The 13165-nt window shown below is 49.1% G+C and overlaps 1 protein-coding gene and 1 long non-coding RNA gene across 6 annotated transcripts in view; one reads left to right on the plus strand and one right to left on the minus strand.

Annotated features, from left to right (window-relative positions):
- Nucleotides 1-2956: 2956 nt before the first annotated feature.
- On the minus strand, nucleotides 2957-7279 carry LOC143666457 (uncharacterized). 4 transcript variants are annotated; one of them, XR_013167643.1, is made up of 7 exons: nucleotides 7171-7271; nucleotides 6394-6674; nucleotides 6119-6250; nucleotides 4859-5048; nucleotides 3662-3753; nucleotides 3319-3480; nucleotides 2957-3203 (listed from the first exon to the last, which is right to left on the minus strand). It is a non-coding gene; the product is annotated as an uncharacterized LOC143666457 (long non-coding RNA). The 4 variants fall into 4 exon arrangements; XR_013167641.1 differs by lacking the exons at nucleotides 2957-3203; nucleotides 3319-3480; nucleotides 3662-3753 and having other exon boundaries at nucleotides 3858-5048; nucleotides 6119-6247; XR_013167640.1 differs by lacking the exons at nucleotides 2957-3203; nucleotides 3319-3480; nucleotides 3662-3753 and having other exon boundaries at nucleotides 3858-5048.
- A 683-nt stretch (nucleotides 7280-7962) lies between these two features.
- The window catches only part of SDK1 (sidekick cell adhesion molecule 1), a 1057379-nt gene continuing 1052176 nt past the window's right edge, over nucleotides 7963-13165 (plus strand). Inside the window, exon 1 of one of the 2 annotated variants that reach the window (XM_077140486.1) lies at nucleotides 7963-8191. In XM_077140486.1, the coding sequence (XP_076996601.1) occupies nucleotides 7963-8191 (229 nt within the window). The remainder of the gene's footprint in view (nucleotides 8192-13165) is intronic. The other variant, XM_077140483.1, reaches the window with a different exon arrangement.

Genomic DNA, 13165 nt, shown 5'->3' on the forward strand with positions numbered 1-13165 from the left:
TGTAATTTTGGACCAAGAATATGAACTTTTTCAAGGTTTTTGATATATGCATGTCCTCAAATTACTTTACACAATCCTCACGTGACCCTGCAGTCATGAAACACTTTCATCTAATAACTTATCCAAATGATGAAGTAGATCAAATCTCCTAAATGAATCTAACACTGAAGAGTTAAAGGTAAAAACTATATACAAACCCCAAATTTCTCTCCAAGGATCCCCTAGTGAGGAAAAAATATGAACAGCTAAACATAAAGTGGGAGATAAGCCGCCATAATTGGAACCACTACATCGTAATATCCTAATTGAAATCAAAATGCCAAAGACTAAGCTTTGTAGGGAAAACATCCCTTAAGCAAGAACGCAGGTTCTAATATACTGATTCTCAAGGTGTGTGTCCATGCGGCTAAAGGCAGGAGTCACTCAGCGAGTGGGAGGAGTGGCCGATGCGGAGTGCTGTGTGTTTCATCTGACCTCACTGGCTCCTAACGCCTGACTTCAAGCCCACGTGAGGAGCCCCACTTCCAAGGATTCCTGGGAGTCCTCGGAGACTATCGCTAGCAGATTGTGTTTTCCAAACTGGCTGCAACAGTTCCTCTTATTCTGCCTGCTCATCTCTTCCCAGCCTGATTTTTGTCTCTGGAACTGGGCTTGCTCTAGTGACTTGTTTACAGCCAGCAGCATGAGGTGGAAGTGACGCCGCATGACTTCCAAAGCTGGGTTGGAAAAGGCCAGCTTCTAGGCACTCCCTCCCAATGTCTCCCTCCTGGAATCCAGCTGCCATGCTGGGCGGGAGCCCACGCCTCTTCACAGGTAGCCCCAAGTGTGCACTCTGATGACAATCCCAGCTCAGGTGTGCAAGTGAAGAAGTGCCCGATGATTCCAGTCTCCAGCCGCTGAGTCGTCTCTTCCCATCAGGAGCACAGGGTAGAGACCAGCCATTCCTGCTGTGCCATGTCTGAATTCCCGACCCCTAGAATCTGTGAGTGTAGTACATGGTTCTTATATGCCACATTTTGGATGAGAAGACCGATGCCTAGAGAGGGATTATGACATCTAGAGCTACTGGATTAATTAATGATGAAACTGGATTAAAACCCAGTCCTCACAATTCCCAACCCAGAGCTCCTTCCGCTATTTATCCTTTTGACACACATTTCTGGTCACACATGCTATATCCCCAAGGCACTCTTCTAGGCATTGGGGATATAGCATGGACACTTTCAAGTAGCTCTGGAGTGGAAAATAAGGGTAAGTGGTGAGCACTAGAGCAAGGCTGGTGACGATTCCGTGTAAGGGAGACACCGGTGTCATCAGGGCTTTCTCTCTTGAGGGATGGCATCCAGGAACTGAGTGCCCCAGGTGACAATTGGCTTAGTGAGTGTCATGAACAACTTTCCCCTCCAAATCCCAGTTTCCATCATTCCCATGTCTTGTTCCAAAGGGGTTGAAGATGGTTTTCTTTTCTTTGACTCAATGTTTCCTTTTTAAAACAGAATACTCTTAATGATCTCTTCTAATTCTGAGAATACCATACGCCCTTCCTCACAGAGGTAGTTGTGAGGATTAAATAAAGAGCCCATGTAGAGACCAAGTGCCTGGCAGGTCTCTGATGATGCCTATTGAATCTGCTGTTAATGTGTCTCCTTTACCAAAGTAAAGATCTCAAACATACGTTGTGCTCTGCCCTCAAAGGCTGCCATTTCCCCCTCACATTCAACAGACGACATAGCTACTCAGAAAGAGCAAACCACACGTCAGCTGCTACTCCCTGAACTTGCCATGGCCACCCCACCAATGAAGCTGTGCCCTCCCCTTCTCCCCTTACAGGGAACTAGATGGCCCTCCCCTGTCTAAAGGCTGTATCTCCACTTCACAGGACATTCCTAGGGGTCTCAGGCCCCTGGAGCTCTTGACTTCCCCTCCTAGGTCTCTCCTTCTACAGGAAAGAAAAGAAAAAGAAACTTCCTTCAAGTTTGGAGCATGTTCTTGCCATCTTCTGCCTTCACCTTTCCTGTAAATGTCTGGAAAGGACCCTGTCCACCTCCACTCACTCCTCTACCACTTGGGGCTGGCTCAGGACCCCACCCAAACTGCTCTCACCAAGTCTGCAAAATCCAGAGGTCACTTCTTAGTCCTTAATTTCTTGACACTGCCGCCTTTGATGGGGCAGACTCCTTGACATCATCTCTCTGTGTTACCATAGCACCACCATCTTCTGCCTCTCCTCCTGCCTCTATTCCTTCTTTCTCAGCTTTACACCCCTACACTCGCACATCTAACCACCACAGCTGCCTGTGAATGGCCTGTAGGTGCCTCAAACTGAATGAACTCAGAATTGAAACTAACACTGTCTTCCCCACCTCCACCCCTCCAGCTTGGTTCTTCCACCTGTGTCCCTCTCTTAAGGAATCCTATAGGCATTTTCCAGCTGCCCAACCCAGAAAACAGGATGTCGTCCTTGACATCTCCTTTCCTTGTCTATGGATCCTACCTCCTAAACATGTCTTTAAGCTGCCGTTTCTGCACAACTGCCACTGTCCTTTCCTGTTTTAAACTGCTGCAGCGGTCTCCTAACAGACCATGTGCCTTCCAATCTTGCCCAGTTTGAAGCCAGTTCACGGCCTGAATGCTTTTGCTAAAAATGTATGTTTATGTAATGACCTCCCCGCCACCCCACTCCCCACCCCCGATCTCCATCACTGGGTCTCCACTGTTCTTAGGCTGAAGTTTAGAGTCTGGGTCATTGCATGTGCTGTCTCCTCTACTTGGAACACCCTTCCTTCTTCTCCCAGCTATGGATTCAGCTCCCATTTATCCTTCGGGTCTCAATTGAGACATTGTTCCCTATGGGAAACTTTCTATTTTCCAAGGTGGCTCAATCCCTTCTCAGGTGCTGCTGGAAGTACTTTCACCCTAACGCTTAGACAATTACTGTAATTGTTTATTCCTTTCCTGCTTAGCCCTGGGGCTGGCACAAGTCAAGCCTTTAATAAATGCTTGTTGAAACATAAAACAATGGAGGGAATTAAATCACCTGGAGGGCTTGTTCAAACATGACTTGCTGGGCTCCAACCCCCAGAGCTTCAAACCAGCTGGTAGGTTTGGGATGTACCCAAGAAGTTGTTGCTCCCAGGTGCTGTTCCTGACGCTGATTAGGGGCCACACTTTAAGAGCCTCTGCTTCACATATTTTAAAGTACTCTGAAAGGTGACAGAGAGTTGCTTTTAAAGAAGGCTGGAAAAAAAATTCTTTAAAAAAATAAAATAAAGAAGAAAGCTGGTAGCAGTTTTTTGGGGCATGGCAAGTTTCTAGTACCTCTCTTCTTCGGAGGTTCCATAAGAGCATTTCAGGCAGTTTTAGCTTCTGAAAAAAAGTTCTCAGAAAACTAAGTGGGCTCGAAGGCATTCAAGACACAGCACCCATTAAGGCTCAAAAGCAGCACCTGGAGAGTTGCATGTGCTTTAACTGGTGGCCAGGCTACAAGACAAAGGTAAGGTCGAAGCTGGATCAGCAGGAGTGCAGAGCGAGCACCTGCTCTATGCACCGAGGGGCTTCTCATCAGGGAGGGGCTTCTCATCAGGGAGGGTCAGGGAAAGCCAAGTGAGGAAGCCCATGGTTACCTGCACCAGCCCATGGGACCTGGAAGGGCATGACATACCCTGAGGACAGGATCCTGTTGTAACTTGGCCTCTGATAGGACTGGGGAATATTTTTCTCTGAAGAACCATTGAGAATCCATGGGGGACGTTTCTTAATGAGTTAGAGGTAAAAAATAACTTTTTAGGCTCATACCATCTGCTTTTTGAAAATAAGCTTTATTGGCTTATTTTCTGATTATAGTATACAAAGTCACATTTGAAAATCTTTAAAGGGCAGAAAGACATATAATTCCATGTTCCCTGAAGGAAACCCTATTAAGAGTTTGGCTTCCATTCTTCTAGAAGAAAACATTCACATAAATGGGATTGTTCTCTATATACCTGCTCGATATATTAAATAAAATATGTAAATATATAGAGTGGACATTTCTACATTCACACTTATAACTCTACTTTATTTCTTTAACAGCTGAGTGGGATTTTATCGTGCAGATGTACCATATCATGCTTAACTTTCCTTGATGGGCATTTAAGTTGTTTTCATTTTTTTGCTATTATTAGCAATGCTGCAATGGAAAACCTTACACATACATCTTCATGTATTACTGAGGGAGACTGCCTAGATAAGAGACAACTCACATTTCCTTCCAGAAAGCTAACAATACTTTCACCCAGGATATATACCAGTGCCCAATTCCACATACCTTCACCAACAATTTATCATTATCAGTCATTTAACATTTTTCCTAAGCTCTATTGTTTTAATCTTAGGGTTTTTGGATCAATTTCTTTGATTGGCTATCCCTTCCAACGCGCATTTTCCCTTTGCATTTCTTCATCTGATGCTTGTTTGTATTCTTTACCCTCTTTCGTTAGTATTTATTTATCCTTCTTATTGACTTATAAAAGGTATTTCTATAGAGATAGTAATATTTTTCTTCAATTCGTGTCTCTTGACTCAGTGCCATGTTTTTAGTTTTAATTTTTATACAACTGAATCTGTTCTACAAAGTTGCACCATTTGCTTTAAAAAATATGACTTTATCATTTTAAAAGCTTCCCTTTTATCTCATGGCCCATTAAAGGCAAAAGAGGAGGGAGATGAAGACAGGAGGAAAGCAAAAGAGGAATGAAAGACAGCACACAAGAGAAAGCAAGAGCACAAGAGAGAGCTACATTCATCATGTTCATTTAAAGTCCCTTTAAAGGAAATCACCATAGTGCTTTAGATTAGTGGTTCTCAAACTTCAATTTACCAAGGGATCACTTGGCGCTCTTGTTAAAATGCAGATTCCGGAGTAGCGTGGCAATAGATGACAAGGGGTCGCATCAATGAAGTGGCATTGGAAAAGACAAGGAAAAAGTGTTTTTCTTGCTGCGGCTGCTCCTCTCTCTTCGCCTCCCTGCCCCCCTTGTTAAGGGGGGCAATCATCTTAACTTCTTGTTCTGGGAAAGAGGAGACAGTCACAGCTCATTTTTTTTTAAGGAAAACAAATGTCACCTTTTATGGACATCTAAACCCAATGGCCTTTGGGAATACTATGGGTAAAGAATTTTAAAGGCATGTGTATAAGCACAAAATGTTCATTTCCTGAGACTTTTCTCTTCGAGCTGAATAAAATTGAGGGATTAATTAGCCTTTGCGGTAGAAATATTCCAATCCCATACTGGCTATCTCAGCATTATAAATGGGGTCCTCTGTATTATTTGGAAAAGAATAGCTACTGTTTAAGCACACTGCCCAATATCTAAATCTAATGGTCATGTAAGAGGTAGCGGAGTGCAGTGATGGAAAGAGGTCTTTAAAAAGGGCTCAGAGGAGCTGGGGTCTCCTTCCAGCTTTAATGCTGTTACTGTGCTTATATTAAATTTCTCTGGCTTGATTTCTTTATCTGTAAAATGGAGACAATACTCAAGCCTTCCTTGCCTACGATTATATTTGAAATAGAACATTTCCCTGAGGGGTCCCAGGAGCTTTCTGGAGTGGCAGCAAGGTTAACAATCCTTTCACACCCTCCAGTATACTGGCTTGGTTTCCAAGCAAGTTTGCACAAAGCTTTGTTAGTTGCAAAACAACTTGCTTTCCAGTGGCACTCCCTGAGCACCCTGAAGTCAAGAGGTTGCCGGAGCCCTGTTCGTGCCAAGCAATGGCCCAAATGCTGCTATCTGAAAGGAAAAGGTTTAATGTGGATCAAACTTACCTGCACAGAAAGTGAGGGTAGTTTGGGACAAGCATTGCTAGCAGGGCAGGAGGAAAGGGAAAGCGTCTATTGAGTGTGAATTACCTCACTCCCTGTGACATGGGGTAACTTCTCACTTTTTACAGGAACTTAGGCTCAGCAATTTGACCATGTTCAACAGATAGAAGGAGTGGAGCTAAGCCCTCATCCTCCCTACTCACCACCCCACAACTCCCCCTGCATCTCTGAGCACAGGAGGTGTGCTCAGAGGCAGAGGATCCAGGTGCCAGGAGTTCACACAAGTCACTCCACCTCTTTAGGCCTCGGTTTGCTCACCTGTGCAATGGGCAAATGGGGACAGGAGATGCTGCTTCTGCACAAGGCTGGAAGGGCCCAATGCCCCTGGGTCCCGCTTATTTGTTCATAGGCTTTTATGGAAATTTATAGGCTAGGCGAGGTCCGCAACTGCTGAAAAGAGAGGATAAAGAGATGTCCTCCCCATCTCATCCCTCCTGTCCTCAGGGCACAGAGGCCGAAGGCGCAGCGGGGCTGTTCCTGACCGCAAATGCGGACCATGGTAGCCTTCAACCAGTTTTCGGAGAACGTCATACCTCTGGGAGGCCAGCTGACTTTCCTCCGGACCCTGACACGGTGTGGGAAGGGACCAAGACACTGCGAGCACACTTAGGGTCAGCTCCAGGGCATCCACCTCCTCCGTTTAGCTGGGGTGCTAGAACTTCAGTTTCCCTTGGCTTCTCTTGCGTTGTCATTGTTAAGGATTTAAATTGCTGCTGGTGGGTGTAAGGAGCCGAACACAGGGCTCGTCCACATCGCCCGCCCAGTGACCCACTCTCCACTCCTAGGCCCGGGGTCTTTGTGGCATTCCTCCTGGCTGGGATACACACATACACCCACGACTGCGAGCACGCACCGAAAGCTCACCAGGGGCCCACCCCGCGCCGGGCGCACGCGGCCTCACCCGGCCTGCTCTCACTCCAGCACCCCCCGCAGAAGGCGCCTCGGTGGGACGTGCGCACCTTCCTGGCCTGCGCTGCCTCTAGGCGCTGAGTTCAGCCCTAAATTGGCCTGATGCTTACCACAGGCTGGCGAGCCCGAGTTCCGCGGCTACGCCTCCGCCCACCCCAGCGGGCTCCCGGGCAGGCCCGGCCGGCTCCGAGAACAGCCTGGCCCGCTGCCCCGCCGGCCGGCGGCCTAAGGCGAGCTCGCCCCACGGCGAGAGGCGGCCGGCGCCGGGTCTCCACCGGCCCAACATGACCTTGGAATCCCCTAAAAAGCCCGTTTCCACCCTCCTCTCAACAGGCGGCGGCTCGGCGCCCGAGGACACCTTTAGTGGCTGTGCTAAAAACCCAAAGGAGCGTGTTTCTCACGTGCACTGACGGCGGCAACTGGGTGCTTAACCACCCCTAACTGCAATCCCGCGGGCTGGACAGGGGCGGCTCCCGGGGCGCTCTGCGGCGGAGGCGACGGGCCGCGGGGTCCCCGGCCTTGTGACCTCACCGCCGCCCGCAGGTGGGCCTGGGTTATTTCGGCGTCCGGCCGCCACGCGCGACCCCTGTGCGCGGGCCCCGGAGCGCGTGCCGAGACGCCCCCAGCCCGCGGCTGCAGTCCCCGCGCCGGTCCCTAGGGGGCGCCGCCGGCGCGGGAAGCGGCCGCAGCCCAGCGCCCGGCCTGGTGCGAAATTCCAGGCGGGCGGGCGCGGCGAGTTTGAAAACAAGCGAGAGCGGGCGGGGGCGGGCCGGGCCTGGAGCCGCCGCCCCTCGGCCAATCAGCGGCGGGCGGCGGGCGCGTGCGGCCCGCCTGTGAATGGGAGCGGCAGCCGCGGGGCGAGCGCCGGCGCGCGGGCGGGCGCACTTTCTCCTCAGCGCCGGGCGGCGGCGGCGGCCTCCTCAGCGCGGTCCGGACCGTGGCGAGAGCGGCCGAGCTGCCCGAGACGCGGCCGCTGTGGGGCCCGGGCCGCCCGCCGGCGACTTCTCCCGCCGACAACTTCTCCTGCGCCCCGGTTCGCCCGCGCCGCGCCCGTGCCGGCGCTCCCCACGCCGGACCCGCGGAGCCGCCGCCCCCCGCCCCGCACCTGGGCGCCGGGAGGGCCCCGCGCTCGCGCCGGCCTCACTGGGACCTCGCGGCCGCCGGGGCTCGGGGCCTGGGGGACGACCCCCAGCATGGCGGCGGGGGGCGGCGCGTCGTCCGGCCCTGACCGCCCGGGCCCGGGGAGGCGACGAGGGGCGGCGGCCGCGACCCTGCCCCGAGCTGCGGAGACCCCCGCCCGGGACGCGGCGCTGGCGGGGAAGCGCGGCGCGAGGCGGATGACAAAGTTCCCCCGGAGCCGTCGCCGAGCCTGGTGGGCGTTGCTGCTGCTCCAGATGCACCTGTCCCGGGCGCTGGCCCAAGGTAGGCGCGGGGCGGGGGGGTGTGGGCGCGTCCTCCCGGGGCCGGGCGGCCGGCCAGGTGCCCCTCCCCCCACCCTCAGGACAGGTGCCGCCCCTTCTCCGGGCTGGTGTCCCTTCTCTCAGGCTAGGTACCCCCTCCTCAGACTGGGTGTCCTGTCCGACCAGGTGCCCCACCCCTTCCGGCCAGGTGCACCCCCCCTCCGGCCTGGTGCCCCACCCCCTCCAACCAGGTGTCCCCCTCCCCTCAGGCCAGGTGCTCCCCCCTCCGACCAGGTGTCCCCCTCCCCTCAAGCCAGGTGCTCCCCCCTCCGGCTAGGTGCCCCCCCCCTCAGGCCAGGTGCCCCACCCCCTCCGGCCAGGTGCCCCCCCTTCTCAGGCCAGGTGCTCCCCCTTCCGGCCAGGTGCCCCACCCCCTCCGGCCAGGTGCACCCCCTCCCCTCAGGCCAGGTGCTCCACCCCCTCCGACCAGGTGCCCCCTCCCCTCAGGCCAGATGCTCCCCCTCCGGCCAGGTGCTCGCCCCTCCAGCCAGGTGCTCCCCCCTCCGACCAGGTGCCCCCCCTCCGGCCAGGTGTCCCACCAGCCAGGTGTCCCTCTCTGCGTCCGCGCAGCGGAGCCTCGGCGAGCGGGAGTTGGTGGATCCCCTCAGCCTCCCGCGGCGGAGCCAGAGCTGCGCTACCTGGGCGGGCGCGCGGGCGACGCCGCGGGTCTCCGGGTGGGTGCGAGAACCCGAGGAGGTGGACGCTGAGCCACCCAGGACGCGCCCAGGGCGCTTCCTTCCCTTTGAGCGAGCGCCTGGCACGGGCAGGGCGACCTGAAGTTGCGGGCGGCCTCCCTGGCTCGGGAGAGAGCGCGGGACCGACGCGCGCCGCAGCCGGTGGCCCCTGGACCACCGAGTGGGCGGCGCGCTGGTGGAGCAAAACTTCCAGGACCCTCGGCTTCGCGCCTTTGTTTGCCCCCGCCGTTGGCTTCTGTTTAGAGCGCAGTGGTGACTTCGCGAAGCAGGGAAAGAGGAGAGCTGGGGATCCAAGTGGCCTTTTGAAAAGGGAGGGACGCGGTTGGGAGAGGAGCGTTTCCTCCTAAGCCTGCATTCTTTTTGAAAGCCCCATGTTACAGAAATCCGCTGCTACTCTTAGAAAAAGCGCACGAGAGAATAAATGAAAGTAAGGAAGGAAAAGGCAGAAACAACTATTTTATCAAGTCGTTTTGGTGAGGGCTCCAGAAGCAGGTTAGTGCACCTGTTTTGCTGTTGGCGGTCTTGGAAACCCGCGCCCGCCAGCAGCGCGGTGGAAACTCTCTGGGACCGGCTGGCAGCCGAGCCGGAGGCAGGTGGTGTGAGACTTAGATCCTCCCGTCTGCAGTGTCCAGTGGAGGGGTTTGTATGTCACTACGTAGAATGACCTACTGCAATATCGTTTTAAAGGACTGAACTCAAAACTGTCACTTGATATTTTAACCACTACGTCATGATTCCTTTGTTAATGCTAATTTTTTGTCTAAATTGGGGCTCCCGTTTCTTCTCCACGTTTTGGCTAAGATGAGGTGTCAGTTGTGGCTTCTGCACCCCTTCACCAGGGCCTTAAAAAATGCCCACTTTTGTTGTTTTGCCACATGAAAAGTAATTGAAAAGTAATTCTAGGATAATTTAACTCTTCTATTACTTGGAAAAGTTTTGTTTCACTCATTTATGCTTCTTTTTGCTTAATGATTTATTTTGAAAGGAAGGTATGTAAGTCACTTTGTAAAATGGGATCTATAGATTGCCGTGGAAGACGGGTGCAGATGAAGAAATCTAAATCTCTTGGGATGATCTGTAAAATAAAGTTTATTATAAAGCCTTCTTGATTTTTTTTTTAAATCAATGACTTGTGCTTTAGGGTTAGACCTGTAGTATTTATACATGTGAAGATCTTTATACAAACTCAGGTGGTGGGAAAAAACCTGCCAGTGGCTTTGTTCTGAAGTTTATTAGATTGTTATCTAATAAAGTTTTTTGTTTATTAAATTTTATCAGTTAAACTTTAAAGGTTGTATCATATATTGCATTCCTACAGTGACAATGTTAATGAAAATTAATTAAAATGTACCAAGGCAACAAGCAGACCTTGTTAGGGAGTAATATTTTATTCTTTGCCAGTAAAACATTGGTATCTGTTTTACATTTGTATGGTTTATAAAAGCATGAGGATCTTTTAGTGTAAAGCTTCAAATAGGTAGTCACATTTTAAATTCATTGACAGGTTTCTGTTCCCTCTGTTCTGTGAAATGTGTAATATGTCCATCATTTTTTATATCATTGAAAATTCATATTACAGGGCGATGTCACCATTTGACAAAAGCTCATGTATCTTGAAAATGAAAATTCTGTTGCTATAGAGATTTCTGATGGAATGAGGAGTTGGTCACATATACAGGAATGAATTCTCTTGAATCTTATCGGATAAAATGTAACATTCTAGATGGAAAATTGACCACTAATTTGGATTTGGTTTGGATTTGGACCCAAGTGCTATATTATTATGTAGCTAGCTGCTATGCAGCTACTATGTAGCTATTCCTCATTTCTCTACGTTTTCTTTTCACAGAATTTCGTGTTAGGCTTGCTTGTAATACCTTGGGAGGAAACGTGTAATACTGATTTGTAAAAGCCTCATATCTGTAGCTGAAGTTATGAACAAAGTGTGTAATTGACCATTAATGAAAATGATGGGTTCGGATCTTCCAAAAATAACTTTAACATGTTCTGGAGTTCCTTCTTTTTACCTGGTAATAAGAATTTGAGTTATATGTTCTTCTTATTGATGTGTTTAATTGTGACTTTTCTAGATTCCTAAAGAGCTAAGTCTTTAATTCTAAAAGGCAGGTGGCAATGCTTGAGTTCTTTATGTTCAGTAGGGACCCTGTTCAGTGGTGACCCAGATCTGGGTGTTTTAGAAGGATGACTTCTGAGGTGAAGAATGGGGTGGGGTCGTAAGTACTGTATGTGTGAAGTGCACAGTGTCTTTGCTTTACTACTGGGTTGTTACAGGGCTATTAAATCTGATATCAGGTGAAGAGAGGTAGGTAGGAAGACTCAATTATTATTTTGAGGTTGTTTATAGTCTTTAGTTACTTATTTGGAGTTATTTCCAGTCACTTGGGTCAGTGGTACTTCAAGGTTGGGTAGCAGAAGCATCTGGGGAATTTGGTGAAACAATAGAGGCCCAACTATTTTTGTTTTTCAAGGAGCCTCAATAATTTCTTTGCTTTCCATGTGATTCTGATATACTATAGAATTTGAGAACCAATAACTTATAGGTACCACTTATGTTCTTTCTGTTCCATTTACCTGCCGATTTTTAAGTACACCTCTGACCCAGTGCTTCTCAAACTTGGTTGCACATTGAAATCACTTGGGGAGCTTTAAAAATTATCCATGCCGGGTGGGCCACGGTGGCTCAGCAGGCAAGAATGCTTTCCTGCCATGCCAGAGGACACGGGTTCGATTCTCGGTGCCAGCCCGTGTTAAAAAAAAAAAAAATCATCCATGCCTGTATTTCACTTCCAGAGTTTGCTTTAATTGACTTGAGACCTGACCTGGGTGTCAGGATGTTTTAAACTCTCCAGGTGATTGTAATATTCAGTCAAGTCTGAGAACCACTGCTCTGACCTTTTCTGAGACCACATGACTGGATCTCCCTCCTCCCCCACCATCTGCACATTCCAGTGACCTTTATTCACTTTCAACCTATCTTCACGTAGATCTGCTTTCAATGTCCAAGGTCTCAACTTGAAAATGTCTCCCTGACTTTAGTCATCTTTCTGGTCACTCATTCTTTTATTCCCACTGCAACTGTAGTCCGCTAGTTTATGCTAGTCTAGAATGGGCACTAGAATCTCCAGTGAAAATTTAAGTGCGCTTACCTGGGCCCTGCCTCAGACCTGCTAGATCTCTGCAGAGTGAATTTATTTCAGAAAAGCTCCCCATGTTGTTATGGCTTTGTGCAGGAATATGCGTAGCCCTTGCCATATACCTACCTCTCTCCCCTAATAAAATGACTTACTATTTTGGTGTTTTTCTTTCCAAAAAAATTTTTTTCCACAACTGTCAAATCCCAGCTGAGAGTGATAAAGGCCCAAGTTGTAGTCTATTGGCAGAGATGTGGCCACCCCTATAATGACCACTAGGAGTGAACCAACCATTTCTTTGAGGAACAATTGAAAACTTCTTCGAAATGCACTGAAGTAAAAAGATAAAAGCTAGCTGGGGTTTGTAAAGTACAGATCTTTTATTTGTTTGGTTTAGCATACATTTTCTTGAACCACAATTGGGCTCAGCCACATAATGGGATTACACCTAGCCAGAAGATTTCCTGTGCCCTCAAATTTTGGGACAAGACAATGCATAACTCTGAAAAATTAAGCAGGCAATTAAGTGGTGACAAATAAGACTTGGTAGTTAAATTTTACTGGTTGCTTTTATGTAGTTCCTATCCTAAGGGTTCTTGCCTTGTTTCTGTTGAGACATGGGATCTGGCATTTAAGGTGACAAAGGATGTGGCCTGTGTCCATCTTTTTTCCTTTCTTCCTTCTCTGGTTTTCCACAAGGTGTCCCAGAGATCACAGACCAGTAAGCTTGGCAGACTAAAACCAGAGAATGGAGCAGGCACAGAGAATGAGTAGGAAAATGCAGAAAATGGATTTTGATTAGGTCATGGGTTAAATTTCTGTAAGTTAAGGAAAGTGGTAGTTATAAGTCTAAATTCGTTATGGTCGAATACAGCTGAAGATGGGGAGTGAAAATAAGTTTGAAAAGGTATAATATAAAAAGGAACTAAAGTAGAATTATCTTTTTAAAAAATGTAAAGGTGTTGAAAGTTTTATTTTAGGTTATATACTCCTAGTAAGTATCTACTTAATGTAACCAAACATTTTAATTAGGACGCTTGTTTATTCTAGTTAATTTGACCTTTTTTTTTTTTAAAAATAAGGCATTTT

Source organism: Tamandua tetradactyla, chromosome 23, assembly GCF_023851605.1.
Source record: "Tamandua tetradactyla isolate mTamTet1 chromosome 23, mTamTet1.pri, whole genome shotgun sequence".
NCBI classification, from domain to species: domain Eukaryota; kingdom Metazoa; phylum Chordata; class Mammalia; order Pilosa; family Myrmecophagidae; genus Tamandua; species Tamandua tetradactyla.